The sequence below is a fragment of the Metarhizium robertsii genome (genome assembly GCF_000187425.2).
Source record: "Metarhizium robertsii ARSEF 23 chromosome Unknown MAA_Scf_1, whole genome shotgun sequence".
Classification (NCBI taxonomy): Eukaryota; Fungi; Ascomycota; class Sordariomycetes; order Hypocreales; family Clavicipitaceae; genus Metarhizium; species Metarhizium robertsii.
In genome coordinates, this window is record NW_011942149.1 from 6,515,910 (window position 1) to 6,543,535 (window position 27,626).

The 27,626-nt window shown below is 52.3% G+C and overlaps 10 protein-coding genes across 10 annotated transcripts; 4 read left to right on the forward strand and 6 right to left on the reverse strand.

The window, feature by feature from the left end:
- Positions 1–130: 130 nt before the first annotated feature.
- Positions 131–1,570, reverse strand: MAA_09386 (triacylglycerol lipase-like protein; the record flags this gene model as incomplete). Its single annotated transcript, XM_007827384.2, has 6 exons — positions 131–493; positions 566–774; positions 835–976; positions 1,041–1,140; positions 1,198–1,325; positions 1,376–1,570. The coding sequence occupies 6 exons, from the start codon at positions 1,568–1,570 to the stop codon at positions 131–133; spliced, it is 1,137 nt and encodes a 378-aa protein (XP_007825575.2).
- Positions 1,571–3,856: 2,286 nt separating this feature from the next.
- MAA_09385 (Endo-polygalacturonase PG1) lies at positions 3,857–5,232 on the reverse strand (the record flags this gene model as incomplete). Its single annotated transcript, XM_007827383.1, has 2 exons — positions 3,857–4,905; positions 5,001–5,232. 2 exons carry the CDS (start codon positions 5,230–5,232, stop codon positions 3,857–3,859), a joined length of 1,281 nt encoding a protein of 426 aa, XP_007825574.1.
- A 1,866-nt stretch (positions 5,233–7,098) lies between these two features.
- Positions 7,099–8,130, forward strand: MAA_09384 (F-box domain, cyclin-like protein; the record flags this gene model as incomplete). Its single annotated transcript, XM_007827382.1, has 1 exon — positions 7,099–8,130. One exon carries the CDS (start codon positions 7,099–7,101, stop codon positions 8,128–8,130), a length of 1,032 nt encoding a protein of 343 aa, XP_007825573.1.
- Positions 8,131–8,679: 549 nt separating this feature from the next.
- On the reverse strand, positions 8,680–9,835 carry MAA_09383 (uncharacterized protein; the record flags this gene model as incomplete). The annotated part of the gene is made up of 2 exons (XM_007827381.1): positions 8,680–9,456; positions 9,536–9,835. The coding sequence occupies 2 exons, from the start codon at positions 9,833–9,835 to the stop codon at positions 8,680–8,682; spliced, it is 1,077 nt and encodes a 358-aa protein (XP_007825572.1).
- A 790-nt stretch (positions 9,836–10,625) lies between these two features.
- MAA_09382 (uncharacterized protein) lies at positions 10,626–11,306 on the reverse strand (the record flags this gene model as incomplete). Its single annotated transcript, XM_007827380.2, has 1 exon — positions 10,626–11,306. The coding sequence occupies one exon, from the start codon at positions 11,304–11,306 to the stop codon at positions 10,626–10,628; it is 681 nt and encodes a 226-aa protein (XP_007825571.2).
- A 6,266-nt stretch (positions 11,307–17,572) lies between these two features.
- On the forward strand, positions 17,573–18,241 carry MAA_09381 (protoporphyrinogen oxidase; the record flags this gene model as incomplete). The annotated part of the gene is made up of 1 exon (XM_007827379.1): positions 17,573–18,241. The coding sequence occupies one exon, from the start codon at positions 17,573–17,575 to the stop codon at positions 18,239–18,241; it is 669 nt and encodes a 222-aa protein (XP_007825570.1).
- A 1,594-nt stretch (positions 18,242–19,835) lies between these two features.
- Positions 19,836–20,921, forward strand: MAA_09380 (myo-inositol-1(or 4)-monophosphatase; the record flags this gene model as incomplete). The annotated part of the gene is made up of 1 exon (XM_007827378.1): positions 19,836–20,921. The coding sequence occupies one exon, from the start codon at positions 19,836–19,838 to the stop codon at positions 20,919–20,921; it is 1,086 nt and encodes a 361-aa protein (XP_007825569.1).
- Positions 20,922–21,119: 198 nt separating this feature from the next.
- MAA_09379 (NAD dependent epimerase/dehydratase family protein) lies at positions 21,120–22,124 on the reverse strand (the record flags this gene model as incomplete). The annotated part of the gene is made up of 1 exon (XM_007827377.1): positions 21,120–22,124. One exon carries the CDS (start codon positions 22,122–22,124, stop codon positions 21,120–21,122), a length of 1,005 nt encoding a protein of 334 aa, XP_007825568.1.
- A 604-nt stretch (positions 22,125–22,728) lies between these two features.
- MAA_09378 (NAD-dependent epimerase/dehydratase family protein) lies at positions 22,729–23,601 on the reverse strand (the record flags this gene model as incomplete). The annotated part of the gene is made up of 1 exon (XM_007827376.1): positions 22,729–23,601. One exon carries the CDS (start codon positions 23,599–23,601, stop codon positions 22,729–22,731), a length of 873 nt encoding a protein of 290 aa, XP_007825567.1.
- Positions 23,602–25,320: 1,719 nt separating this feature from the next.
- Positions 25,321–26,944, forward strand: MAA_09377 (SPFH domain/Band 7 family protein; the record flags this gene model as incomplete). Its single annotated transcript, XM_007827375.1, has 2 exons — positions 25,321–25,827; positions 25,913–26,944. 2 exons carry the CDS (start codon positions 25,321–25,323, stop codon positions 26,942–26,944), a joined length of 1,539 nt encoding a protein of 512 aa, XP_007825566.1.
- Between the last annotated feature and the right edge of the window lie 682 nt (positions 26,945–27,626).

Genomic DNA, 27,626 nt, shown 5'->3' on the forward strand with positions numbered 1-27,626 from the left:
TACCCGTCCATCATTGAACAAGTCACCTTGGTGTCACAAAAAGCCTTCTTCGAGAGTATTTCAGCTGCGGAGCAAGGCTCATCGTGTGGTGATGCCAAATGGGCCGCCGTGGCGTCTTGGTTTGTCAACATCAGCCTTTGGCCGACGCATCGATGGAGGTTTCGACAGCATGCAGATCGGTGGCGTCCTTCATCTCCACCTCGGTCGAGGTCGAGGTCCAGGTCGAGATGGAGGTCAGGTTCGTGATAGGGTTTGGAGTAGGCGGGCCACGGCCACGCCAGCTCGGTTTATTTGGACCGCCACCGCCCACCGTCCGAAAGCCACTGGACACTTGATCCATTTTCTGGGAACCCAGCGACAGTATCGAGCCAACCACTGGGGCGAGCCAACGCACCACGCGAGGAGCCACGATGGGGAGGTTGGTCGCGAAAACCGCGATGAAGACTTCTCGAGCAGCCCACAAACAAGGAATCCCGGTGCGACCTGATAATCTCTACAACACGATATATTGGTCAATGACTCCCGGAGCTTGACAGTTTTGCAAAGAAGAAAGGGGGGGACCTACGTCATAAACCATGGTGGAACGAAGTATGGCGCAGGCCGCAACCAGCAAGCCCCCGCTAAATAGCACCATGAGCCCTACTTTCTTGACGGCTCTCATGGAGGATTGCCAAAGCAAGGGGACTGGTATGGATATCAGATAAAAGTCGGTAAAGACATTGAGCGACAGGTTGACCCAGACGACCGGGTAGGACACGGTAGGCTGGCAAACATCTAGGAGCGGAACAGTCAACACGCCGTGGCTCAACCAGTGTAGAGACGAGACCAACTTACTCCCGGGATCTGGATGAATCTGCCAATTCTTGTGGAAGGGGCGGCATACGAGGAAGAGGTTTGCCAGGACAGTGATCCAGCTGGCAATAAGCAGGCCAAAGCCAGTATAAATGCGGACGGTGTAGTGCCGTCCGAGCCCTTCCTGCGGCATGTGTCAACTCACATATACCAAAACAAAACGCTCTCGTATATACGCGGCTACGCACCGTCAATCGAAGGTACAAGACCAACAGCGATGTTTTGAGCGTCCAGAGACACATGACGTAGCTCAACCAACCGCCAATCTGCAACTTGGAGCCAAGCACCCTGTTGCTGAAGTCAGAAACTGCTCATTCATCCTGCTGCTCATTGTCAAGGACGCACCGTTGCTCAAACGCGAGACTGCCGGGTAGAATCGCCGCTCGCTCGTTGTCCGTCAGGCCGGCATTTGTCGCGCCTCCGGAGACGTGGTTGAGAGACGTTGAAAAGGCCGTCATGGAAGCGTAGAAGAGCTGGAATGTGTTAGCCATGCGCGGCGTGCGCGAATAACGGCCGCACGTACCGCTGCCACCGTGACCAAGTAGTCGTCGCCTCGGAGGCCTTTCCAACCGACGGCCACGGCCCGGGCGCACACCCTGATTATTGTCACCGCGATACCAATCACACAGAGAGCGACTTCTTCTGCCGTTACGGACACGACTAACGCTCGCTGTGCCGCGTTCGGCTCGAACGGCTCGGTGGGCGAGATGGGCGACATGTTTTCTGGGCGTCCGGTTGAACGTCAAGTCGAGGGTGATGAGAGCATGAAAGGAACAGAACAGCACCGTCCGGAGTGCAGAGATTGGGCCCAAACGATATATCGGCTACCGGGGATCTCCTGGTAGGTCAGTCTCTGACACATCGGGTATGCGACATCCCGTGGCGGCGACGGCTTGTCCAAGGAAACGCCCACGGCCTCTCTCTGGCTAGTCGACTATCGGATGCCACACCGTGCTGGAGATTGCCACGTTACTTTAGGGGGGAACGACTGATTCAGACGGAATACTAGTGCCTAGCCTCAGCCACCAGGCCGTTTGACATTCTCACACCACTCATTTGCACCATGACATGGATGGCGCCGCTTGTACACACAGCCATGGCCATAATTGCGTGATTAAAGCAGGCAGGCCCTTGCTGGTCCTCATGCACCGCAGGCTTTGGGAACGGATGAAGGCCGGGATACGCTGTATCCAAAACACTAGCTGCCACACAAGCTGCCACACGTGCTGCTTCAGCGCTGGGCGGAGGTTTGAGGCATTTGAATGCCCCTCGAGTGCTTGATCGCCTCTGAGGACACAAGCTAGCCAAGGTCGTCGCCAACTATGATAAAAGAGGCCGCAAGTCCCTTGATAGATGGCTTCAATCAAGGACCGATGCCGCTATCCAATCTGTCCATGGCTGCTCAACCGGCACCATATGCGTGGATAGAGCGCCATAGCCAGGTACCTGATCTGGTTGATGCTTTGTCTCCCACTGTAGCAAGGGCTTAGCCACAGCTTGGCAGCTCAACCAAAGAAAAAATTTCCTCCACCTTGGTTTGGACGACTAGTCGGGGGTTGTCGGTACCAAACCACGCGATACCCGAATGTGTGGCGATTGAGTTGTGCTTTCCAGAAGGCGAAATGCCAACATTTACTCGTCCAAGGACATTAAGCGAAGCCTTGTGGCTGGCTGTGAACTCTCATCTGGGCCGTGGCTGCAGTATGCGGCTGCCCTAGTACGCACTTCCTCCCCGCAGGGTCATTCACTATACTTGTCGATGCTTGTACATATTCAGCGGTTCCGGTTCTCGGGTAAGCTGTTCCACTGCGAGAGATGTATTCTTAGGCAGCTTTTAAAGTGCCTAGTTGTGGAAACGGCTCTGCGATGGGCTCCTCGCCGGGGTCGAATGATGCGTCTATATACCGAAATAAAAGCGAATATGACCAACTGCTAGAATGGGTTCTCGTCCGTTACTTACCTAGAGATTAGTCCGGAACAAGTCCTGCAGCATGCATCTTTAGCGGAGAAACTGCTTATCATCTCAACGCCCACCTCTGCTGTCCCGATCTCGCGTTGACTCTGGGTGCAAGCTGTTAGGTAGCGCAAAAGATGATACTGCACTTTGCAAAAAAGGTATTTATATCTATGAAGAAGCTATTAACTCTAGTTTTAAGGATACAAGTACTAGAATAACGGGTAAGCATGAGCCAGACGTACATGAGTCATTCAATGGATTGGAGAACAAATCTGAAAAGGCACCTCGGCATATACCATGTTCCTGGTAAAGAAGCTACTACCCGCTGTTAAGAGGAATAATATAGGCTGAATTGTGTATTTCCGACGTCGCTACGACTATAATTGCTGGCTATTTAAATAGGTTTCGGGTTAGTAGTACAAGTTTCTCTGCGTTAAAAGCACGATAATAGAGCAAGAATAGATATCCTAAGCTTATCGCAGAAGGCTCAACTAGCTGCAAGACACGGCGAGACCCCGGAAACGGTCCTTCTTGGAGCGCTTGCCTAGGAACGAAGGGTCTTCAGCATCTCCCGAAGCAAAACGAGCACAATCAAAGCCTTCAGAGACCTTCACAGTCTCTAATAACTACCATGCTTTTCTTACAAGGAAAGATAGGAGTCTGTATTCTTGTTGCGTTTTTTGCATGTTTGCACACCTTTAATATGAATGCCTCAAGAATAGCAAAAGATTGTGGGTTTCTTGACGAATATAGGGTCCGTCTTCCTAGTCTCGGATCACTCGAGTTGCCGCTTTACGCATATCTTCTCGGTAATGAGTGGTGACATGAGGTTTAGTGCTAAACGTGTTATCGGCGGGAGAGTCATCGCAGCTCTCGTTGCCTACGGCGATTAGTTTCCTCGTACGCTTCTCACAACGACTGCTTTTACGCATGAGAACATATGGACATATTTTGCTTCCTCCGGACTCTACTTCGCCGACGAAAATCACTCCAGCTTCGCAGCCGAACACTTTGCGTTGAGGAATATCATCAATGGCCTTTCTATTTCTAGTCTTCAATTATCACCACATACTTGTCCAGGGACTCATACCACTGCAACGCACTGCCAAAACTAAAGGCCGCAGAGGCCCAAATCAGCGTGAGCTCGTTTTGATACACACACCAACTAGCACGGCAGTACCCGAACGACGCAGCCATCGTCCAGCCAAGGCTGCCAATCAGATTCCACACGCCTACGTGCCACCCAATCTTGAAGGGCTGGGGGGTATACCAGTTGGGCTGCGTTTCCAGGATATACAAGACGGACGAGACGGCGAACAAGACACCACCAAGCAAATAGGGGAAGTAGTAGGCCCCCTTGAGCGCCGCATCGCTGAGATTATCAAATATGCCAGGCAATCCAAGAATACCACAAATATAAAAGACGGTAGCACCAACAGACATTGTACACGATGCGAGAAAACCAATCTCATAGATGTAGTGCGTCGTCACATCATGCCAAGATGGCCACCATTGCCAATGGCGCCCCGTACCGTTCACGTCATTGCCATTCGAGCTCTCTCGCGGTGCGTCGCGTTGGCCATTGATATTTTCAGCAGAGGCGAGAACCCCAGACGACGTTGACCTGGGATGGCTATCGTCTCGATACAGATGTTGTTTAGAAGGGTCCCCAACCTCGAAATGTATTAGGCCGTGGTTCCGAGCCCGCCGAGCGATTCCTAGACGGTTCGCAAAGAGGTCCTCCATGGCTCCGCCGAATTGCGTCTCGGCACGATCATTGTAGGACTCGAGAAATAGCAGAACGGCGCCGATCTGGAACAGGGTCGCGCCGACAAAGGCCGATACGCCTCCGGCCACGAGCTTTTCGTGCGGGAACTGCGTCTCGGGATAGGCGATTGGCAGCCAGCAGAATAGCCCGGAGACGATGAAGAGGAGGCATCCGATGGTGAAAGAGACGCCTACTAGCCAGGAGACGTCCCAATATGGAAACAGAGTAAACATGCGGCTGATGCCGAGGAGGATCCGGTGGGGATTGGAGCTCCTTTCGAGTCGGGAGGTCAGGGGTGCGGCTCGGGGTAGAATAAGAATATGACGGCCTGTAACTGGCCGTTAGATGAAGGAACATTAGACCCGAGGAGTGCTTGAAGAGCGTGTTATTCCGCCCGATTAGGATATCTGGTGGCATGTATACCTTTACGGTAGTCGCGCGCGTTCCAGCGCACTTTCGCCCTCTCTTGTCCTTCGGCGTCCGCAATGTCGGCAGCGTCCGCTCCATCGCCCCCTGGCCTGTCATTTCCTTGTATGTCGTAGATGGCCGTTGTCGGATTCAGGAAGCCAAACGGTCCTGCGACGCTGTTCTTCCGGAGTGCCAGGCTTGGACTGCATGGCTCCCACCGAGGGTCGGCAAAGGAGGCGTTGCGCATGTTCCTCGTAGTTGTTCGCCACGGGGGACAGAGTTCGTCGCGTCCTGCCATGCTACGGGCACGGCTGGATTTAATAACAATGAACCGCCGACGGACTAGAGCGCGCTGAGATAGCGCCGGCAGATACGGGAAAGTTGGTTTGACTGACGTCAACCCTTGGACCCGCCGCCGAGGTCTATTCGCCGGCGTGCCGGAACATACCATGAGTCCTTATTGGTTAGTGATATAGAGGGAGAAGGGGGAAGTGGCAGAGAGGGAGGTTACTGAGAGACTCTAGGGGTTTGTTGGAGTCGAGCACGATCCGTCTTGCCTGCGGACGGGGCATAACAATCCAAATCCAATGGCTAACATTGAACTGACTTGAGATAGAACACGAGGCCCGGGGCAAGCTAACGCGTGAGCGATGCGTGAGCGGTGCTGCGTGAGATCCTCGGTCTCTTTGCTGACCCGAGCACTTGTATTTTGTCAAGCCCGGTGCTACATTCCAGCCTCAGTAACACCATTTCGTCGTCCATGCCGCTCGGCTAGTTGTACCATGCCCTACCTCTCAGCCGTGGCAGCCGCCGTCATGACTTTGGGAGTGAAAGTTTCAGCATCGTCTTGACCGACTCTCCACGCTGCCGAAGCCGGCTTCGCCGAGTCCGCTGGCATCAAGGTCGTCAACCGTTTGTTGCCAAGGGATCCAATGGGCATTCATCATCCCATCCTTGCCAATTCTACACCTGGCTTTTCATTAGCCCTCGGCAGTTGAAAGAGCCGTAAAGGGTCCAGGCCGGTACATCCTCGCGTTTTTTGAACCGTCATGCCGCGCATGACCTGTGGAAAGAAGACTCAGTGGCGAGAATCGCCCGAGAAAACGCCCGGATACTCTGCGAAAAAGCCTCCTCTTTTAGACTGCGGGTTCGCTCGGTCGATTTCCTATCTCTCGGTGATGGCTCAGGTAGTCGACATGATGGACAAATACGCAATAGTTCCTTGATTTCGAGCCCAACCGATCGGAGAATGAGGCGGCCAAAAACTTTGGCCGGGGGAGGGTTCTGATAAATCGTGGACTATGAGGCTTTGCGGGACGAAAGCTGGAACAACTTTGTGAAAAGAACAGTCAGTAATGTCAGCCGGGAGGGAACGGATATAAGAGAGTCCTTGTCTATAGTTCAGAGGCGTGAGCTTAAGTACACCGCACGTACGGCACTTACTGCGGAAGTGGCTGTCCGCCACCAAGCTTAGTGTTTGCTCAATGCTAATAAACCAACTAATCTATTGCATAGAATGGTTAGAGTTTCTTAGGGCCACATGGGCAGTAGGTAGACTTATTTGAATGGCTTTGTTTGCCAAAGGTCCACATCTAGGTCCAACACTCGTAGTGGAATTTGGCGTCGCCGGTGCAAAACTTGTTGCTCTTCTAATAGCATGGACGAAATCATGATTATAGCCAGCAGCCAAAGCATGACGGGTCAGATCGAGAAACAAGACAAGTCCGGATACCGTTTGGCTTGCAGAAAAGCAAATTCGCATACATACGGAAGTACATGTCCTACGCGAACCGTCCAGTACTAAAATATATGCCTGATAAAACACAACTTAGCTTCTATATGGCGGCAAGATGAGGTGAACGCCCCTAGGTTGATGCAAAGTTTATCACATAGTGTATGTAGTACAGGCAAAAGGCTCAAAGCCGTGTCAAATATTGATTATTTATTTGCCATTCGCACTAATTCTGTTCCATTTGCTACACAAGTTCCAGTGTCTAGTCCCATTGGTATTATTTATCCAACTCACACTGCAACCACGACAAACAGGCTAACAATAGCCCTTGTTCACCGCAATTCGCCTACGTCAAAATCAAAAGTCTAGAAATTGCCAACCATGCAACAACCGACGTGCCGGGGGCTTGAAAACCTCCCGCCCGAATTACTCCTCGCCATAGCAGAAATATTGCCCGCAGACAGCCGCCTCGTCCTTTCGCAAACTTGTTCCGCCTTCCACAACATCATTCAATCCAGCCAACGCACAAAATTCTCACTAAAGAATTTCGATGCTTCCACCTTTCTGGATTACCTAGCCACCATCGCGCGAGACCTTCCAGACGCGTGGGTTTGCGACAAATGCATGGCTCTTCATGCCGCCGACCTCCAAGACACACCACAGTCTCCCCTCACAAAGAGCTGCCCCCGGGCGTCCATGCACAGGGACAACGGACAGAGACTATTCTGGCCTCACCATCGCCATGTCCAGCTCGCCCTGAAATACACACGGCTTGGGGTCCCGGACCCCGAGCGAAGGCGTCACCTCGCCAAGCTGCTGGGCCCCGTCGTCGCCAACCACCCCCCCGACAATGACGACTCGTGGGTCGCACATGTGACGTGCTCGTCGAGGGGGAAGATCGTCAACGGGAGGTTCCTGCTCAAGTACACGTGGCACTACGATGCGGCATCGGAGCCGATCGAGTACCTATATCGTGGCCCCTACGGCAGTCTCGTTATATGCAACCATAAATACCTCCCGGGGTTCTTGATGGCCTGTATTTTCTACCGTGTGAAGCAGGCCGGAGAAGAGGAGGCGGCAAAAATCATCTCAGAGGGGCTGCGGGTGTTGCTGGAGCCGTCGGATGCGCGCGAGGCAGCTCGCGAGAGTCTGGTTGACGACCAGCGCGGCATGGAACTCACCGAGTCGTGCTCCTCGTGTTGGACGGATTTCTCTGTTTTTATTGGTGAAAAGGGCTTCTGGTTGTCGGCCTGGTACGATCTGGGACCTGAGGGATCTCCGTTTGACGAGTCTTGGACAAGTCATAGGATTCAGGAGCCGTGCGGCGGCGACATCGGTCGCCCCCGAGAAGGATATGTGCCAGGCAGCATTCGGGGCCTCTATGAGCAAACTGCACCAGCATCAAGACATTGACGACGAGTTTGAGTGATTGTCAGAGTGGCTTGGCAAGGAGGAGGTTGGGCGCTTGGGCTGAGCAAATCGACGGCGCACGCCGCGCGGAATTGGAATACATGTCACGGTTTCGGGAATTATTCCGCGAATGCAATATGCCGTGATCGGATTGTAAGATGTCCATAAATACTGTCAGGTTATTAGGTTTTGTGGAGAAAAATTAGTTCGACCTGCTATGCTGTTCCACTCGCTATGCATATACGTTGGCACCAAATCTCAAATGTATGTAATTTCCCAAAAATGTTGAGTCAACTTTTGACTGCATAAACGATGGGATGTTGAACAGCAGATGCAGCAAGAAATTCACCAAACTACAGCGCGGAAGACGATGGCGATGAAAATTGATAAAATTCCAGCGTTGTGGTTGTTTTGTTGCTAAATCTATCTGATACAAGAAGGTAACTTTGGGGTGGCCGGTTCGCTATGCTGGCCGGCTCGCTGTGCACCTATGTTACATTTGATACTTATACAGTCTGGTGTTAGGTGCCCATCAAACATTGATGTTTCCATCTAGTCGTTGCGCGGATGCCCCTGGCCTGGATGCCACTGATTACGCTTGCATTCGTCAATATCCCTTTCGTCCATGCAGTATAAAAACTTGCCGTTTGCGTTGCTACAAGTCATCCGGGGAGCAAAACAGTTCTTTTCTTCCTCTCGCAGCTTGTCCTCCTTTTCCTTTTCAAGCTCGGCGGGCGTTTTTTCCTTTGGCGGGTTTGCCTCTTCCTTGCATCGCGTTTCTTGGGTTTTGCCTTCATTCTTGGCCACATCATAGGCATAGTTTGTGTCGCACGGATCCACGTCGTGCCAGGACTCGCATGTCTTCACGTTCTTGGACCAGTACCACCGACTCTCATCCTTGAATGCTATACACTTGTGCGTCTGTGGTAGTAGTGTTACTCCCGACGGGTCAGTGTCGATGAATGGAGACGGCTGGGTTCCTGCTTTCCCGTAGATGGGGTTGATTCGCAGCCATCGGCCAAGCGCCGTGTCAGGACCCAACAGGCCGCCTGGTTTTGCATTGTCGGGAATCGCGGTGAGCAGAAAACCGGCTGCGCTGGATGCAAAACGAGCTGGACCGCCCAGGCCGAGCTTGGCCGTCGAGGGAGGCGCTCTAATTATGTTGTACATGTCAACCAGTTTGCTTGGTGCGTCGCTGACCAACTGGCCAAGCGTCTTTTCCAACAACTTCGTATCGTCACCTGCATCGGCAATGATTTGGTTGAATAGAGCCAAGCCTGAATTCTTTGCTGCGTCGGGCTTATTTGCTACCTTGGAACCGCAGAAGATCTATAAACGGCAGCTAGTTAGTCGACACGCTGTGGCCAACATGAACAAGTAGTTTCCCCGAATACGCGTTTCGACTTACCACATAGTCAGCTTTCATGTAGGACGCTCCAGCTCCATTGAACTCGCGACCAACACTGTCACAAAAGATTGTGGCAGCTGCAACCGATGGACCTTCTTTCTTCGCGCCGTCTTTCTTGCGGCACGTTCCTTGAAGCTTTTCATCGGCTTCCAAAACATCTCCGGCTTCAAATCCAGCATTGCCGCAGTACGTTTCCAGAGCCTTCTTGGCGCCCTGGTCCGCCTGTCTCTTGCGGAGCATGGCCGGATTTCCTGCGGCCAGTCCGGCCAGCAAGGTAACAAGTCCGCTTGAAAGCTTCATGGTGATTCTGGTAATATGTAGCTAAGGATGTAACTTGTCCGAGAAGAGTAGAGTTGAGTGAAGAGTACTGCTGCACAACCTCTCATCTCACTTGCAACCTGCCGCGGCTTTATATACTTGTGAATACAACTCGAAGCATCCCATATCAAGTCTAGTGATTGTCTGTACAATGCCGAGAACCAAGAAACCTAATGTCCCTTCTTCACAGTGCGCCATCATGCTCATCAGGGAACTTTGCTGGTAGCCTTGGCGGTGCAACAACTACCGACCGGCCAAAACTCAACTTCACGGACAGCATATTGATCTCGCGGCAGTTGTGGCCATCATTTGCCGACAGCTGGACGTATTCACGCGCCTGGCCCTTATCGTATACAACTACCGATTCTAGCTCGATTTCGTGCCACTTGGACCTTGGGCATAAAATACGTGGGGACACTACGTGTCGTGCTGGCGTGGTGACGTTGCGCATAAACTGGGCAAGGCGCATGCTTACCGCTATCAAAGGCCATTGATACACGGGCATGACACTTTTGCTACGCGGGCCTGACTCTTATCCGGCCATGACTTTGGACAATTCTGCCGCGACGCCCGTCTGGACTCTGCGCATTAAACTTGGAAATTGGTTGACCCACAAGTTGCACTGTTAAACGCCAAACGACCAGATTTCCGGGCAATTTATTGACTTTTTCTGCAGAGGCGTTCTTGTTGAACGTGAAACGGCATCATGTGCAGGGTCCAGCCCGCTCCTTCCATAAATAGCGAGCCTTGGCAGTATCTCTAGCTTGCAGAATCAACGCACTTCTTTCGTCTGTGTTCCGCTGTGACGTTCAATAGTAATGACTCCCCCAGACTGCAGTGGCCTATTCTTTCCAACTTTCCGTTGTTTCCGTTGTTTCCGTTGTTTCCGTTGTTTCCGTTGTTTCCGTTGTTTCCGTTGTTTCCGTTGTTTCCGTTGTTTCCGTTGTTTCCGTTGTTTCCGTTGTTTCCGTTGTTTCCGTTGTTTCCGTTGTTTCCGTTGTTTCCGTTGTTTCCGTTGTTTCCGTTGTTTCCGTTGTTTCCGTTGTTTCCGTTGTTTCCGTTGTTTCCGTTGTTTCCGTTGTTTCCGTTGTTTCCGTTGTTTCCGTTGTTTCCGTTGTTTCCGTTGTTTCCGTTGTTTCCGTTGTTTCCGTTGTTTCCGTTGTTTCCGTTGTTTCCGTTGTTTCCGTTGTTTCCGTTGTTTCCGTTGTTTCCGTTGTTTCCGTTGTTTCCGTTGTTTCCGTTGTTTCCGTTGTTTCCGTTGTTTCCGTTGTTTCCGTTGTTTCCGTTGTTTCCGTTGTTTCCGTTGTTTCCGTTGTTTCCGTTGTTTCCGTTGTTTCCGTTGTTTCCGTTGTTTCCGTTGTTTCCGTTGTTTCCGTTGTTTCCGTTGTTTCCGTTGTTTCCGTTGTTTCCGTTGTTTCCGTTGTTTCCGTTGTTTCCGAAGATCCTTAGCCATCTTGGTACGCGCTAGGTCCTTCATGGTCTGACGGAGCTTGGTTGACTGGACCAAGGCTCCGCGTATAAACCGGTCCATTTTAGTCTTTAGGACTGGCTGTAACTCTTTTAATACTTCCTGGAGGTCCTTGATCTTGCTGGTTACCTTATTTAAGTGCCGCAGTGTACACGGCGTATCTAATAGCGATGATGACAGGTTGTTGGGTGGCGGGGTTGTTACTACTCGGGGTGAGGTCGGGTGTAATGCTTGTATCTGGTCAAGGATTGGCTGTAAGTTCTAAGGTATAATATTAGTTTTCCTAAACGTAGATTAAATAGTAAGAACCTTAAATACTTACTATTAAACTGACTTAATTATAGCTAAGAATTCTGACTTAGTACTGTAAAGGCAGCTATCTTGTATAAGGTGGTCTAACACCTTTGCATGGTAGTGCTTTAATAGCTAGAAAACGATAATATCTAGCGGTTAGAGGATATATGTAAGATGTGGAGGTAAGCTAAATAATATAATACTATAGTCTTCGGCGTACTGGATAAATTCCACAGTATAGTGTGAACCGTGACGATTGATTATGAGAAGTCTGTGTTGCCCCGTCGTTTTCTGTGCCGTTTATCAAAGTGCTTCGGCCATTCAAGACTTAGCTCATCGTTGGCAAGCCCCAAGGTAGATGCAGCAATCGCAGTATCATCGTGAAGTCCTGGGATACGGTAGTCGGTTTATTACACAGGAAACTAACTATTCACTCATTTTTGTAGAAAATCAACAGTCTCTTATTTTGTGCGAGCTCAGTCGTGCTGTGTAACAGCGTGGACCCGGCACTTGATATTATATCGAGGTTTAGCGGCGCGGCTCAGCCAAGGCTGACAATATATCCGCCGCATGACTTCAATGTTAGTTTTGGTCGTGTCGTTGCCATGTTCGAAATAAGGTTTAGACGCAACGCTAATAGGCGGGCACCTGACCCACAATTTAATTTGTGCATCATCCGGAATCTAAAACACGGGAGGCAACCAAGGATCAACCGATGTACATAATGTACTCCGTAAGGGGCTAAAGCAGGTGTGGCGGTGCCGGTTTGCACTCTCGACTTCGGCCCCTGCCTACCGGCCGAGACCAGCTACAAGCGAGATTAACTATAGTACCAGCCGAGGCCAGGCTGGGTGGGCCTCGGGATATCGGTATAGAGCCTAACCCCATGTCCATGCTTATGCATGTAACCCACGTGTTCCCAGGCTGCGACGAGCAGCTTCCGCCAACATTAAAGCAGCACGCCAAGATAAGGCTATACGACCTGGTTTTACACATGTAATGTAAAAGTCCCGTACAACTACATGTTCCCAGGCTGTAACGAGCAACTTCCGCTAATACTAAAGCAACACGCCAAGATAAGGCTATACGACCTGGTTTTACACATGTAATGTAAAAGTCCCGTACAACTACATGTTCCCAGGCTGCGACGAGCAACTTCCACCAACATTGAAGCAGCACGCCAAGATGAGGCTATACGACCCGGTTTTACATATATAATGCAAGAGTCCCGTACGATAATCTTGGCGCGTGCTTGGCGGGCGTACTCTAGATTCACGATGCCCCACTCGAATTACTACCCAGCCAAAGCCAACAATTATATTCAGCAATGCTCTCTCTTTATCTATCCGTTCTGCAATACCTTGGACTATTTCTATCCTTCATGTAAGACACTAACACTACCGAGTAAGCCAAGGATCTTCGGTCATGTTGTTTGTCTAACTGTCTCGAGTTTCTACAAATATCCATTGTCCTGCCAACAGGGTTGAAAGCGAGTCCATCTATTGGGAGCTGTATGCATGAGCGCTGTAGCCCACATCGGGTTCGCCTTTAATACACACATATCGGTATAAAGGTTACTTTAACCCGATTAAATATATATTACCTCCGGAGAGATTAAGGCTGGCAACTACAATAATAACTCAAGCCTTACCAAGAAGCCAGACATGAATACAAGCTATTGAGGATTTGATATATCTCCGTAACTCAGATTGCAAAGTAGCATATCAGAAAGGGCTTAATCTTAGTATATCCGGGTATCTAATAAGAATAATAATTTTATTAAGAAGCTTAGTTAATATAAGTCTTATAACGTGACAATATCAGTACTGCCGGTTTGTCCTGCAGGTCGCTCAGATTGCAAGATAGGTATATACAAGTCCTGATGCTGAGATCCGAGTGGCCCAGTCCTGCTTTCTTGGGACCGGACTGTTTTCTCCAAGGTCATGAATCCACTATGCACGCTTAAACTTAATAGCAACTTTAGCGGACAGATTGTAGCCAGGAATACTAACAGCTTACGTAGTTTTAAAGCCTAGGCCCGCGTCCCTGGTATCAATTCGCTTCAAGCATTCAACGCGGAGCTGAAGACGGCGTCATGGGTTTGTGCATTTCTGTCTTGGACCTCGAGCGTGAGGGAAGAAGGGCTTGAGGAGCTCTTGCGCTCTAGAGCCCGACGCTGTTATCTCGCTTGTCGCCCGGCAGGTCCGGATAAAAGCGAGTGCAGAAGAAGCAACTTCCAGCACAACCTAGTATTTGAAGTTAATTTCTGGAGCAAAATTATAATAGACATAGTTATATATTGCTTTTTTGCGTGATACTTGTATGGCGCGGTAGTATTTTAGGAAATAATATCTCTTAGTTCGGAGCTTAGCCGCCATATCGAGAAGCTTAAATAGGTTTATCTCCTCTAGTCGAGAATAACACGCCTATTAATCCCTTACTCCAAGCCTCTCACGTCAATTCCAAGCATCAAGACGTACACTATTACACACATGCTCTCAATTAATACCGTTATAGTCTCCGAATTGTGGCTGGCTGCACAACTATATTTTTGCCTTTAGGTTAAAGTCTAGTTTGATACAGGAGCAGACGCGGCGCGGAAGATAAAACTTTGAGGGGTTCCAAGGAATATATCCCAAATTTACATTGCACAAGGTTTAGAAGCTATAAGAGAAAACTAGGTTATTGACCTATCAAATAGGGGCTCAGGTAAATAATATACATGGGTACTTTCCTTTATTTGTCCGCCTAGTACCTGTTTATTTCGCTTAAAACATTTTTAGATGGTAATTACAAACGGGAAGAGATCCTACCAAGCCTCTTTGAGATAGCGCTCCGCCTCCTATAGCCATGTCTCAGCTACTGTCGCTTGCTGAGAGCTCCCACCCGACAAGCCAAGGCTTTGCCACACATTTCCCATAAAAGTATATTGGGGGCCGTTATTATTGGAAAAAGAATCGCTAATTGCTCCCCACGAATAAGGGGTAAAGCCGCCTCAAAGCCAAAATCTGGTTTACCACAAGGCTAGGCCGGCCTGTGAGGGGCGGTTACACCGTTTATGAGTACACTTCTAGTCTAGTGCTCTTGGGAATATTCAGTGTATTAAGCTAGCATAAGGCATCAAGATTCTCGTGCTCGTATATATCTCCCAGGGTCCCAAGATTTCCTGGGACTAATATATAGGAATACTACATATATATTTAGTTATATAATACTTAAAAATCAGTGATTAAAAGCAAACAAGTGTTTATTCGCCTAGGGCAAGTAATAATACTAGTTCGTGTACTACTATTATGCCTTTATATAATAGAAAAGTAAATCTATCACTTTCTAAAGTCAAATAATTTAGACTTTAGTGTATTAAGCCTAATTATACTCTGCAATAAAAAAAATATAAATAAGCGCTCTTCACTCCCGATAATAAGACGGGAAAATAAACAAGTAAATCGCGTAACCCTGATATAACAAACCAAGATTTTACCTCGTCTATATTCTACACTTAAAGTTTTTCACACAAGTCCAAAATGCGCTTTACTTCTGCCGCAGTAATCCTGGCTTCCCTAGTTGCTAATATTCACGCTGGGATTATGCCAAACGAAGCAGACGGCATTTTTAAGCCCGAACAGCAACAACACTTTATTGGCATGTTCGGTCTAGCTCCAGACCAATCCTGTAACAAAATCGATGAAGGAGTTGTTGCCACGGCCCAATATTCCCATGGTCTCCTGGACAAGAATATGCATTCTATCAAGGTCTACGTGTCTAATTGCAAGAGTATGTCTAACCGCTAGCACTATTATAAATGTCTTTACCCAAATTTTGTAAAGTAAATTAACATCTTAGTAGTATTTGTTTGGGACACATCTCGCGGCGGTTTTTGGATTTACCCAAAAGATAATCGCTGCCGCTCTATTCCAAAAGGCGCCTTATCTTGGCGCGCCTACTGTTAGTCCCTGACTTGTTGAATGTAAGGCTGGATAGTTATTATAATACGGCCTTGTATAGTATAGGGTTTTGTCCCTAGAGCATAGGGATTTCCTTATATTATTAGTGCAAATATAAAGGCTATTTTACTTTTATCTGTCCAAGTTATTAATTAAGAATGTCGAGACTATAATAACTAGATAGGATACAACTATAAAGATATTAGAGAGCAGGTAATAGACTCGACGCACTTAAAGCGGAGGATATAAAGGGTATAATAGTATAATCTTAGCCTTGTCTTTACTTTATATAAAGCTTTTATTCTTTGTACTTGTAAACAATCCGATACAGAGCGCTTATATAACACTCGTGGGGCATTGTGCTTGCGCTCAGTGAAGAGAGAAAAGCGACGGGCAATAAAGTTGAAACTAGTCTTGTCATCCCTCCGTAACCGGTTCAATTATCCAAATCACCAGTTTACATATAATCAAGTCTTGACGGTTCGCATTTCGGCACGAGAAATGGCAACGTCGCCGCGAGTTCTTGCTCAGCCACCAACAGTTGCACAACCGCTCATCGCAACTTGTTTAGCTGCACATGACCAGATGTGCATAAAGTATCCGCAGCATGTCTGACTCGTCTCTTTTTTCTGAGGCGCCTGGCGGCTCGTCCCGCATGAAATATCATGTATGGGGTAGGAGGCGGCACCGAGATTCAAGAGTGTTTTAGGCTTTGCAGTTTCAGCAGAGTCTCAAGTGAATGCAGTCGAGTGGCAGGCTGTAACCAGAGCGCCCTCGAAGACAGGAAGTCATTGGAAACCTGTGTCATGCTTGATGGGAAACCAAGACAGGAGGTGTTGTTGGCGACACGGTTCATACACTGGGACCTCAAGTGCTGAGACGCAACTTGGCGTTGACTTTCACACTGGCTTCCCATTCATTGGCCAACTCGGCAAACAGGGTTCATGTACCGGCAGAGCGACGACGGGCCGAAGAATGTTGCAGCCGTCGGTGGTTGCCGATGTGATGATCTGCCAATGCGACCCGAGCATGTTGATACGTACTGTCAATCGTCGTACGGTCTGTCCTTGTAGGACACGGAGGCCCCTGGTCGGCTGTCAAAACAGCAGATGAGGAATTCCAAGTCAAGAGAAACCAAGACTCAAACCAAAGCCAAAACCTGCTCATCTGTTTCGATGCGCAAATCACGCCGACGCGACTCATACAGCAACGCCGAGAAACGAAACGACGTCCGGAAACGCAGCACTATGCGCCGCGCTTCCCCAGGACAAGCCGCAGCGACCTCGACAAATCAGCTGTTTCTCAAGACTACATACATGCAGCCGCAATGCAGTCTACAGTGCTCTGTAGGCCCGAGCAACACGCAGCGGTGAAGCTGGCACGGCTCGGACCCCCAGCTTGCAGGAGTTTCCATGGCAGGCGACCGCTTTGCTCCGACCAAAGCTGGAAACACGAGTCATTTGGCGCACGCATAGGCATAGTGCGGAACGGAAGGCTTCAACTTGGCATTCCGACAATTTATCTGGGGGAAATGGCGCCATTTCGGACATGCAGAGGCTTCCTTCCCATGTCCTTGGTCCTCCCTTTGTGCATCGCATACGCCGCGACAAGGTCGGTCCCCTGGCATCGCGAATCCGAGGACGCCCAAGCGCACAGAACAAAATAAAGACATGGCCAAAAGGGCGAATCCAGCATCTGACAATCAATTCATGCGTAACCAGCGGGGCCGCGCCGCATCGCCATGGCGAAACGTGTGGGGAATGAATCGCCAACTGCATCAGAAGAAGTCTCGATTCAAAACTCGACCATGCATGCACACGGAGCGCCACGGTTCTTCATTGTCGTCGCTGGCGAAACCATGATTCAACCTCATCATCCAGAGGGTATAAATACGCCCTCCGCTCCTCTCTTCACTATGCCCTCTCAACCAAACCACTTGTCCTCATCAGCAGCCCAATCCAGATAGTCCACAACCCTCCAGTCTAATCTCTGCCTCCCCAACCATCATTCAACATGGCATCCTCACGTCAAGACTGGGAGAAGCGCATCTCCGACCTCATCAACGAGGCCAAGAAGCACCGCGAGGCGTACCCCGCGCAAGTGGGCAACTTTGAGCTGCAGATTCACCCCTCCGTCTACTCTCCCAAATACTTCCCCGAAACGCTCTGGTACGGCCAGAACCTGCCGTCCATCGTCAAGGGCGGCTCCTTTCTCGAGATGGGCGTCGGCTCCGGCCTCGTCTCCCTGCACCTCGCCGCGTCCGGGTCCAAGGTCATCGGCGCCGACATCAACCCCTTTGCCGTCGAGACGGCCAAGGGCAACTTCTCGCGTAACCGGCAGGCCGGCACGTTTGTCGTCAGCGACATCTTTGACCAGATTGACGGAAAGTTTGACTACATCTTCTGGAACCACCCGTGGCAGATTGACTCGAGTGTGCCCGACGAGCTCAAGACGGAAAAGACGTTTGATCTGGGGTACCATTTGCTGCAGAGATTTGTGGCCGAGAGCGCGAATTACCTGACTGAGGATGGGAAGGTCTTGCTGGGGACGAGCTCGTTTGCCGATTTGAAGGCTATTCAGTCTATAGTGTCCAAGGGGGGCGACTCTCTGGAGATTGTTCGCACCGGACTGGGACATTTAGGGGGAGGTGTTACGGAGGAATATTACATTGTTCAAATATAAGCAAGCCGGATGGAATAGAGATACATGGTTTGTTGTCTTTTTTTATTATTTAGAGCCGGAATCTACTTTACTTTCTTTGCCTTGGTTCTTGTTTGACGTGCGCACAGGGGTGTTGTATATTCCTGATGGAGCGTGAGATTGTGTGTAAGAATGGCTAAAACGGCACATGGCAACGCAGTGTCTGCGGTTATCGCCTAATATGACCCGACATCACTAGATCTCCAAGCGGATCAAAAGCTTCACGAGAATCACGACCTTTACAATCAATAAAAGAGCTCAAGTTTGTAGGTCAATATAAGATGTCGTCGAATTATTCAACGGGACAAAGTTGCATGGGATACGAGGCCCGGAACGGCCACACAATTAGCCAGTTCTTTTCTAAAGCCTACATGGTATATCTACGTGCGATGGACTGGCTGACGGTATTTCTCCAGACCTATAAAGAGTGAACTTGGGTCGAGGGATATTGCGCGACATGTGGCTAAATAGTGCGGTGTTGAAGTTGAGTGACTGAGCACACTGATCTATCGTCTCCCCTGGTAAGCAAATCTTGACTTGTTTTCTGGAACAGTGAGTAAGCAGTAGTTGGCCATGGAAGCTCCTGATAAAAGCCAGACATAATCCCCCAACGCTCGGCCCAGCGTAAATTCCCAACGAGTCTATACAGCGACCCGAAAACTTGCCCAGCTCGAAATCGTCTTGTCCTGCCATGGCCATCAATGAAGTTAGTCCGCGGCTGCTTGCCTAGTCAGAATAAAAGGTTGACATGAGATGCTTGCGCACTACCATGGTCTGCCACGCATCACAGTGGTTATCGTTGAGGCATGAAGCAAAGAGATCCGTAATTAACAGCCGTTGGCCAATTATCTCTGATATCCAGCTTATATTTGTGCCCTTTTGGCTCCGTCCCTGTGTTGTCCAGCATATCAATTGACAATTACAGGCTCACGTTCCAAATTTGATATTATGGTAGAGATGGATGCAGCCAGACCGGCAACAAATGACATGGCTGTATCGACCTTTACACTACGACAATCACGCCTCAACTAAAGAATACTTGGCTTGCCGAGCTCAACGCGGACTTTTAGTTTCAAAGATTTCGGGCTGGTGAAGGACCCGTGTGAGATATTCAGTGGCCATCCCCCACCCGTCCTCATTTGCCCTCTGGATAAATGACAAGAATTCTCATGGACAATCATTAAATTATATAACTTGACTATATCAGCAAGAGAAGTTGAGTAGGCGGCGGGGACTGGAACATTCAAGTGAATCTTGCATCCAGTTTGTTGATCAACACCTTCTTTCAGAACAGAAGCTGGACAAGAGAGACCAATTGGTTATGCTTGATAATGGAGAAAGAAAGTGTGAGCAAGAGCTCTGCAAGTATTGTCAACCAGATCACATCACATTTGCTGTCGGACGACCATGAGCCCTGGCCAGAGAAGAACGGAAAGTTGCCCATGTGAGAACTTGAGCCCCACCAGCCTCGCGGCATTCGAAAGGACCAGTTACGGATTGACGACATTGGATCCATTCGCCATTGCCTGCTCACAATCATGCTCGTACCTCGACACATCCACCAGCGGCGGCCATCATGGACAGCCCCTATGCCAAAGAACTCGCCACATCATTCAGGGCGCTCCAAAGAGCCGCGCAGCTCAGCCAATCCATCGCCTCAGCCGCAGACAAGGGCGTCCTCGAAAAGGACGACCTGAGCCCCGTCACCGTGGCCGACTTTGCCATCCAGGCCCTGCTGATCGCCACCTTCCGGCACGCATTCCCCGGGGACCGCTTCGTCGGCGAGGAAGACGCCTCGGGCCTGCGGCGCAACGAGCTCCTCCTCAGCCGGGTATGGGACCTGCTGCGGGAGACTCGGCACGACGAGGGCGAGGACGAGGACGAGGACGCGCTGCCCCAGTCCAGGGAACACGTCTGCCAGCTCATCGACCAGGCGGCGTCGACGGCGCCCGGCGGCAAGGGGTCCGGCCGGACGTGGGTGTTTGACCCGATCGACGGCACGAGGACCTACGTCCGGGGCGAGCTGTACGCCATCAACGTCGCGCTGCTGGTCGACGGGGAGCAGGTCCTCGGGTCCGTCGGCTGCCCCAACATGTCCATGGATGCGGCGGCGCCCCTGGGGAATCGAGACATTGACCCTTTGGGCCGTGGCTGCATCGTGTTTGCCGTCCGCGGGCACGGCGCCTACGTGCGGTCGATGGCGGCCGACGACGCCGTCGTGAGGCCACTCTCCGCCGCCCGAGAGGGAGACGACGTCCGCTTCGTCACATGCGTCGGCATGGCGGACTCGGCGCTGGACGGCGTGCACGAAGCTGTCGCCGACAGGCTGGGCGCTGCAGCGTTCCCGGGATGCGATCTGGTGCCGTGGGTTCTGCGCTGGGCGACGCTCGCGCTCGGCCTGGGGAACACGACCGTATGGGTGTACAAGCGGCGGGATCGGTACGCCAAGGTGTGGGATCACGCGGGCGCCATGCTCCTGTTCCAGGAGACGGGCGGCAAGATTACAGACGTCCTGGGCCGGCGGATCGACTTGGCCGCGGGCAGGAAGTTGAGCGCCAACTTTGGCTTTGTCGCCGCGCCGGAGCATCTTCACGGCAGGGTGTTGGACGCTGTCCATCAGGTGTTGAGGGAGCAGGGCCACGGGGACATGCTGACCGCTTGAGGCTGCGACACACTCGTGATGAATGAGGAATCACCCAGGCCGCGCAAGATGGAGCATGCGTAACGAGCACTAGACTTGGAGAGCCATCTGATAGACAATATTTCAATCTTGGCGACTACAGACTATATGCCACGACCCCCCAGCTCACAACAGACATTGCGTCTTTCCAACCCAATCTCCAGTCATGCTTCGCCCACTTCATCGCTTCGTGTAAACCCCCGTGCTCACAGCGTGATAGCCCTTTTTGCCAACCCTGTCGGTCAACTCGCTCCTCCACGCCTCCCCCCTAGCCAGCCTCTCCATCGTTTCCACAAACGTCCATTTCGGCCGCCAGCCCAGCTCGCGCACAGCCTTGCTCGAGTCGTACACCCTATCAACCCTCGCGAGGTGCTTCCACCCCCTGGCCCCAAACACCTCGTCCACCCCCGGCGCCACGCTCCGAAACACATCCTCGGGCCGCGAGTCCAGGCGAGCCAGCGTCTCGGCATCGCGGGAGAAGGGCGGCGGCGCGCTGATGATATACTTGGCCCATTTGACATCCCGCGCCCTGCCCATGGCGCACACCGCCGCGGAGACAATGTCCTCCACGTCGCACCGCCGGTACGCCAGCTCCAGGACCTTGAGGTTGTCGTCGCCCATGGCGCGCCGCCTGTCCCCGTCGTCGTCCTCCTCCGGGAAGAAGCGGCTGGTCCGCAGCACGAGCACCGGCATCCCCGTCTGCCGCTGCACAAGGGCACACATGTCCTCGGCGGCCACCTTGGTCACGCCGTAGATGTTCTTGGGCACCGGCACGACGGCCTCGTCGATCCACGCCGCCGGCGACCCGGGCTCGGGGCTCAGCGCCAGCCCAAAGCTGCTTGTTGTGCTGAAGAACACGAAGCTCTCGACCTGGCTGCCCAGCCTGGCTGCCTCCTCCAGCAGGACCAGCGTTCCGGTAATGTTGGTCTCGACAAACTGCTCCTTGGTGTGGCTTTCCACGTGGGGTTTGTGGAGGGTGGCCGTGTGCAGGACGTGCTTGATCGGGTTGGCTTGCAGAATGCCCGACACCAAGGCGCGGTCGCTGACTGATCCCACGTGCTGGGTTGTTTCCGAGGCGAGGATGTCGATGCCGACGGGGTTGAAGCCCAGCGAGGGCAGTGTGAGCATCAATGCCGTGCCGAGATGGCCCGACGAGCCGGTGACGAGGACATCGTGATGAGGCATTCTGTGTTGACTTTGGTGTCTGTGTTTGACCATGGAGGAATCCAATCGCAGCCGGCGCTATTTGTATGTCCCTTTTTTGGTCGGGATAGTTGTTGTTTCTGTCTTCCGCTCTATTGGAAAATGGGACAGAAGCCGGGCACCCAATTGCAGTCACAACGCTGTTCCGTGCAGAAAGAATGGCAACTTCTCTGGTCTGGTTCACGCCGGAGCCCGTAGAACCAGTGGGGCGGCTGGGCATTTCCAGGCGGCGAGTGAGTCAACAGCCGATCCGAACCTTGGCATCGGTCCCCAGAGGTGCAAACTGCTGCCAACGGAGACAAAACTAGTGGATCATCGTGAGATATACGAATTGACCGATATTGTCATCCATGTAAAAACCATCACAGGTCAGTTATCCTCGAGGACGTGGCTGCCGGCTGTCACCGGCCGTCTGACAGTTGGCCGAACCTGAGAGTGGACTCGGTGGAGTCTCCGAAATCAGGAACAAGACATTCAGTGTTCACATCCCTTCAAAGCCCCGATTGACATCTTGCACATCCGTATTATTCATTCAATCGCAATACATGCCCCTCCTATACCGGAGAGATCAGAGTTCCCAGTCGCATCATAGCCGCCGCAGGTTCACCCTCACCACTAGCCCCCAACCCGTCCGGCTCTCCCAGATACCCATCTCGCTCTGTTTTCGAAACGTCGCTTCTTCCGCATTCACCGTCATCCAAACGTCATCCAAAGGTTTCCAATATGTTGTCGAAGATGGAGACGCAGTCGGCGCCGCCGTCTTGGCTGGTTCGTCCTTCTTGAACATGGACCAACGGCCAGCCATCTTGGTCGCCTTGTTCCGTTCCGCCTGGGCCCGAACCGTTTGACGATCAACAGACGCAGTTGCACGAGCTGGCTCGAGATGCTTGGCTAACCGCTTCGCCATGTCTTCGTCTGACCACCACAATTCGTCCCGGGGCCCCGATATGATGCGCTGCTCGTCGTCGTCGGACCAACGGCCCCATTCATCAAATTCCTTGGGGCCGCCCGCCTCTGATGTGCGAGCCGCTGAATGATGCTGCGGTTTCTTATCGCCATCTGCTTTGAGGTGTCTCTCAACGCGTATCAGTTTCGTCACTTTGCCGCTCTGTTTCTGCTCATTGTCGCTAAACACCCATTCCCCCCCGATGGCTTCATCCGGCACAAGGGTTGCCTCCACCAGCGTCGGCGGTGGACTGTAGGACGCTATGGAATCGAGAAGAACCTCGACGTGCGGGACCAAAAGGGACAGCGTCTCAATATCTTGCTGATCGCGGGCGGATGACCGAGCGGCTTGTTCCTCTAGTATCTGGCCCCGGAGAGCAGATAGTTGCGCGGAGAAGAGGGACGAACTCTGCGGCACGTATACATGGCTCTGCGTGATATCAGAGGAATATGAAACAGATCCCGCAGGGGCGATGGAAGAGTATGGTGGCGGTTGGTCCTCGTCTTCGAACATTTTGAAAGGTTGTCGTGACATTTGGCAAGGAGGAAAGTCGAGGAGAAAGTTGGGCGTCCCAGCAGGGAGATCAATATCTCGGGAAAGGCGGTCTTCTTTTTCAGAAGCTGCCTATCTCAAGTGTTTGGTGGGTGTTCAAAACACCCTTGCAACTCGAGGTCCAACACGGCCTTTGGCGAAGGGGCTGGACCTGCTCGCAAGCAAACAACAGTCATGTCAGACAAGGATTCCACGCACGGGCGATGCAACCAACAGTCGCGACCCGCGACAGTCAAAAAGGGCGAAGCGAACACGTGCCGGACATTGAACGGAAAGAACAAATGCCATAAGACTTGAAGGGCAAATCATGTCCCCCGCGCCATGCACCTGTCCGGATGATACTGGATCCAGCTCCATGGAGTCATGGACAAAGGCAACGTGGGCCGAGCCTTTCAAGTTCAAGCCGAACGTGGTGGCTGTGTGGAGGAGGCGCAGTTTGCGCTCCGGCTTGGCGGCTCTTCAGCTTTGGGCCTGCTGCATCACAGCTCAAACGCATGTGCCTTGACTGTCTGGAAATGATCAAAGAACCCATCCATCAATGGGGAAAGCTGGGCTGAACGGGGCGATGCCCAAAACAACAGAGCCAAGTTCCGACTAAGCGTGAGCATTGCAAAAAAAAAAGTGAGGCGGACTCACTCCAGCCCATGACAAGGATTGACAAGCCATGTCAAAGTCGAAAATCCGCCAACGCATGGTCAGGTACTCCACACATATGAACAGACACATGTGATGCCATTGTACAGTAAGTTTACACCGACTGTGCAAACGAAACTAAAGCCTGAGCATGACGCAAGGAGAGACCGCCCCCGCCAGTCAGAGCAGATATATGTTGCCCTGCAGATTGGCAGCAATATTATCAATCTCCTCGGGAGGCAGTGCACCACAACCTGAGCTCTGAGGTGCGGCTGGTGCGGCATTCTGTTGATTGCACTTCACTCGCGGCAGGCAGGAGAGTTTGCCCGACGGAGATGCACTTCCAACCCCAACAAGATTACTCTGTATTCCAGCCGGTGAAGCAGGTTTCCTTTCTCCACATTCCACCCCAATAAAGCTGTCACGAGAGCACACAGCCTTGTTCCTAGTGTTCCATGAGGCGGAACATGAATGAGACGGACCAGGATGCTACCTCAGCTACAGGACCGATGCCGTAAAGGGCAAGTTTCTAGAATCGCTTGTTCGCCATTGGTGCGAGTAGTTCAGTTTGACGTTTGGGACTTGAAAGGTCGGTCTTCGCGTTTACACAGGCCAAGCCAAGCCAGCCCAACATAGCCCAAGGCTTTTCGCATGCCTTGCTTGTCTTTCGTTTGCGACATGTCGGTTGTGTGCCGCGACTTCAGCCGAGACTGATGAGATTCACTGTGTAGCCTGCTTGGGCATATTCTGCCAGGCAGGACATATAAGGAAGTGGCCACCCCAGCCAGGCCTTTGTTGGGAAACAGAGAACACAACGCGAAGCTGATCCAAAAAGCTCTCATCAAAGATCAGTCATAACAGAGTATATTTACTCAAACAGTACATTTAGTAAGTGCCCAAGGTTCATTTATTCCGTCGCGTCCTGTCTATATATTCCTCGTGGCTCGTCGTCTTGCCGCCACGTCCTGACTCCTCATCGCTTCCTTCATCTTCCCCCAGCTGACACTTGCAAAAGGCCATTACACCAAGCAACCACAGTCATCCACAATGCTACGTTACAAGGTATCCGGTCCCGACGAGTACCTCGCCATTACGGGATGGCGCGTCCGCACCGTCAAGATCACCAAGTCATCCTTGGTGTGGCCATTCCAGCGTTACACGCGGTTCAGCGTCCAGCCGCACGACTACGCCATGGACCTGCAGGCCATGACAAAGGAGAAGCTCCAGTTTTCGCTTCCCGTGGTCTTTACTGTCGGTCCAGACGTTAATGCCCGCGGCGCCAACTCCTCCTCGGAAGCGGAAGCGGCAAACGAGGGGACTGCCGGTCGTGAGGATAACGGCGACGCTCTCATGAAGTATGCCATGCTGCTGGCGGGCTCTGACGACAAAAAGACCGACGCCAGGGCCCACGTGGCCAGCATCGTCAAGGGAATCATTGAGGGCGAAACCCGCGTCCTGGTGTCGAGCATGACCATGGAGGAGATCTTCACTGAGCGGGAGATGTTCAAGAAGCGAATTTTTCGCAACATCCAGGGCGAACTCGACCAGTTTGGTGTAAGTGCCATCATTGAGGCCGTTTTTTAAAGAAGAAAAGCATGACATCAAATACTGACTCAGTCTAGTTGAAAATCTACAATAGCAAGCAAGTTCCAGCCCTTCCTTTTTCCTTCATTGCCAATCTCTTACTAACCCTTTTTTTTACAGTGTCAAGGAGCTCAAGGATGCTCCCGGATCCGTCTACTTCGCGTCCCTCTCCCGCAAAGCGCACGAGGGCGCCACCAACCAGGCCAGAATCGACGTCGCAGAAGCGCAGCTCCGAGGCAACGTCGGCGAGGCCAAGCGCAAGGGCGAGCAGGAGAGGGAAATCGCCAAGATCCAGGCCGACACGGCCGTGCAGAAGACGGAGCGGGACATTGAGCGCGCGGCGGCCGAGGCCCGGCTCATGACGCAGCAGACACACCTCACGCGAGACGTCGACGTGACGCGCGTCGAGGCGCAGCGCGCGCTCGAGTCCAAGGACGAAGACCTGAAGAAGCAAGTCGAGATCAAGCGCGCGGCGGCCGAGATGGAACGCCTGCGCGCCAAAGACGTGGTCCAGGCCACCATTGCCCGCGAGAGCAAGCAGCAGGCCGCCGACGCCGCCGCGTACGAGGTCACGGCCAACGCGCGCGCCAACCAGGAGGCGAACCAGCGCCTGGCCGACGCCGACGCCTACAAGACGCGGGTCGGGGCCGAGGCGGAAAACTACGCCGCCCAGCAGAGCGCCGACGCCAGCGCCTTCCGCCAAGTCAAGGAGGCCGAGGGAATCTCCGCCATGGCCGACGCCTACACCAAGCTGGCGGGCGCGTTTGGCGGGCCCGCCGGCCTCCTGCAGTACATGATGATCGAAAAGGGCACCTACGTCGAGCTGGCCAAGGCCAACGCCGAGGCCATCCGCGGCCTGCAGCCCAAGATCAGCGTCTGGAACACGGGGGCCAGCGGCGCCGGCGAGGCGGGCAGCAGCGATCCCACGGCCGCCATGCGCAACGTCTACCAGATGCTGCCGCCGCTGATGACCACCATCAACGAGCAGACAGGCATCACCCTGCCCGAGTGGCAGTTTGGAAAGCTCAACGCCGGCGTGCAGGCCATGAACCAGAGCAATGTCAATGGCCACAAGACCGCCAACTAGCTTCTTCTTTCCCGAGTCTTGAAGCGCCGCAACATCAAGGGCGGATTCTCAAGCAAAGGACCAGCCGATGCGCAAGCGGCTGCATGTACACTACGTTGATACCCTTGACTTTCTTTTCTCTTCTTTTTTCATTTGTTTCCCCGTCTTGATATAGAATTTTCCACCTAGTATAGCCATAAGCCTAGCCGTCTACGTTTTACACCCACATGCAGTTCTACCGTGTTTGTCAAACAACGCCACGAATCCCATGCTTCCGCATCCATCTAACACGCCACGCACACAACAGCCCCTAACTAGCATCGCCAACCTTGATCACCACTTTGCCAAAGTGCTTCCCGCTGGCCAGGTACGCCATGGCCTCCTTTGCGTCGGCAAACGCAAAGACCCTGCCCACGACGGGCCGAATCTTCTTGTCCTCGTAAAAGCCCAGCATCTCCTCGAAGCGGTCCTTGCCGCCGTTGATGATGCCGCGCAGCGTCACGTTGCGCCGCAGCGCCAGCACATTGACATTGAGCCTCTGCAGCCCGTCGCCGCCGGGGCGGTCCTCGTCCTCCTTGCCCGACAGGTACCCGATGCAGTTGATGACGCCGCCAAAGGCCACGCTCTCGAAGCTCTTGCGGAGGGTGCGCGCGCCGCCCGTCTCGAAAATCACGTCGGCGCCCCGGCCGCCCGTGGCCTCCAT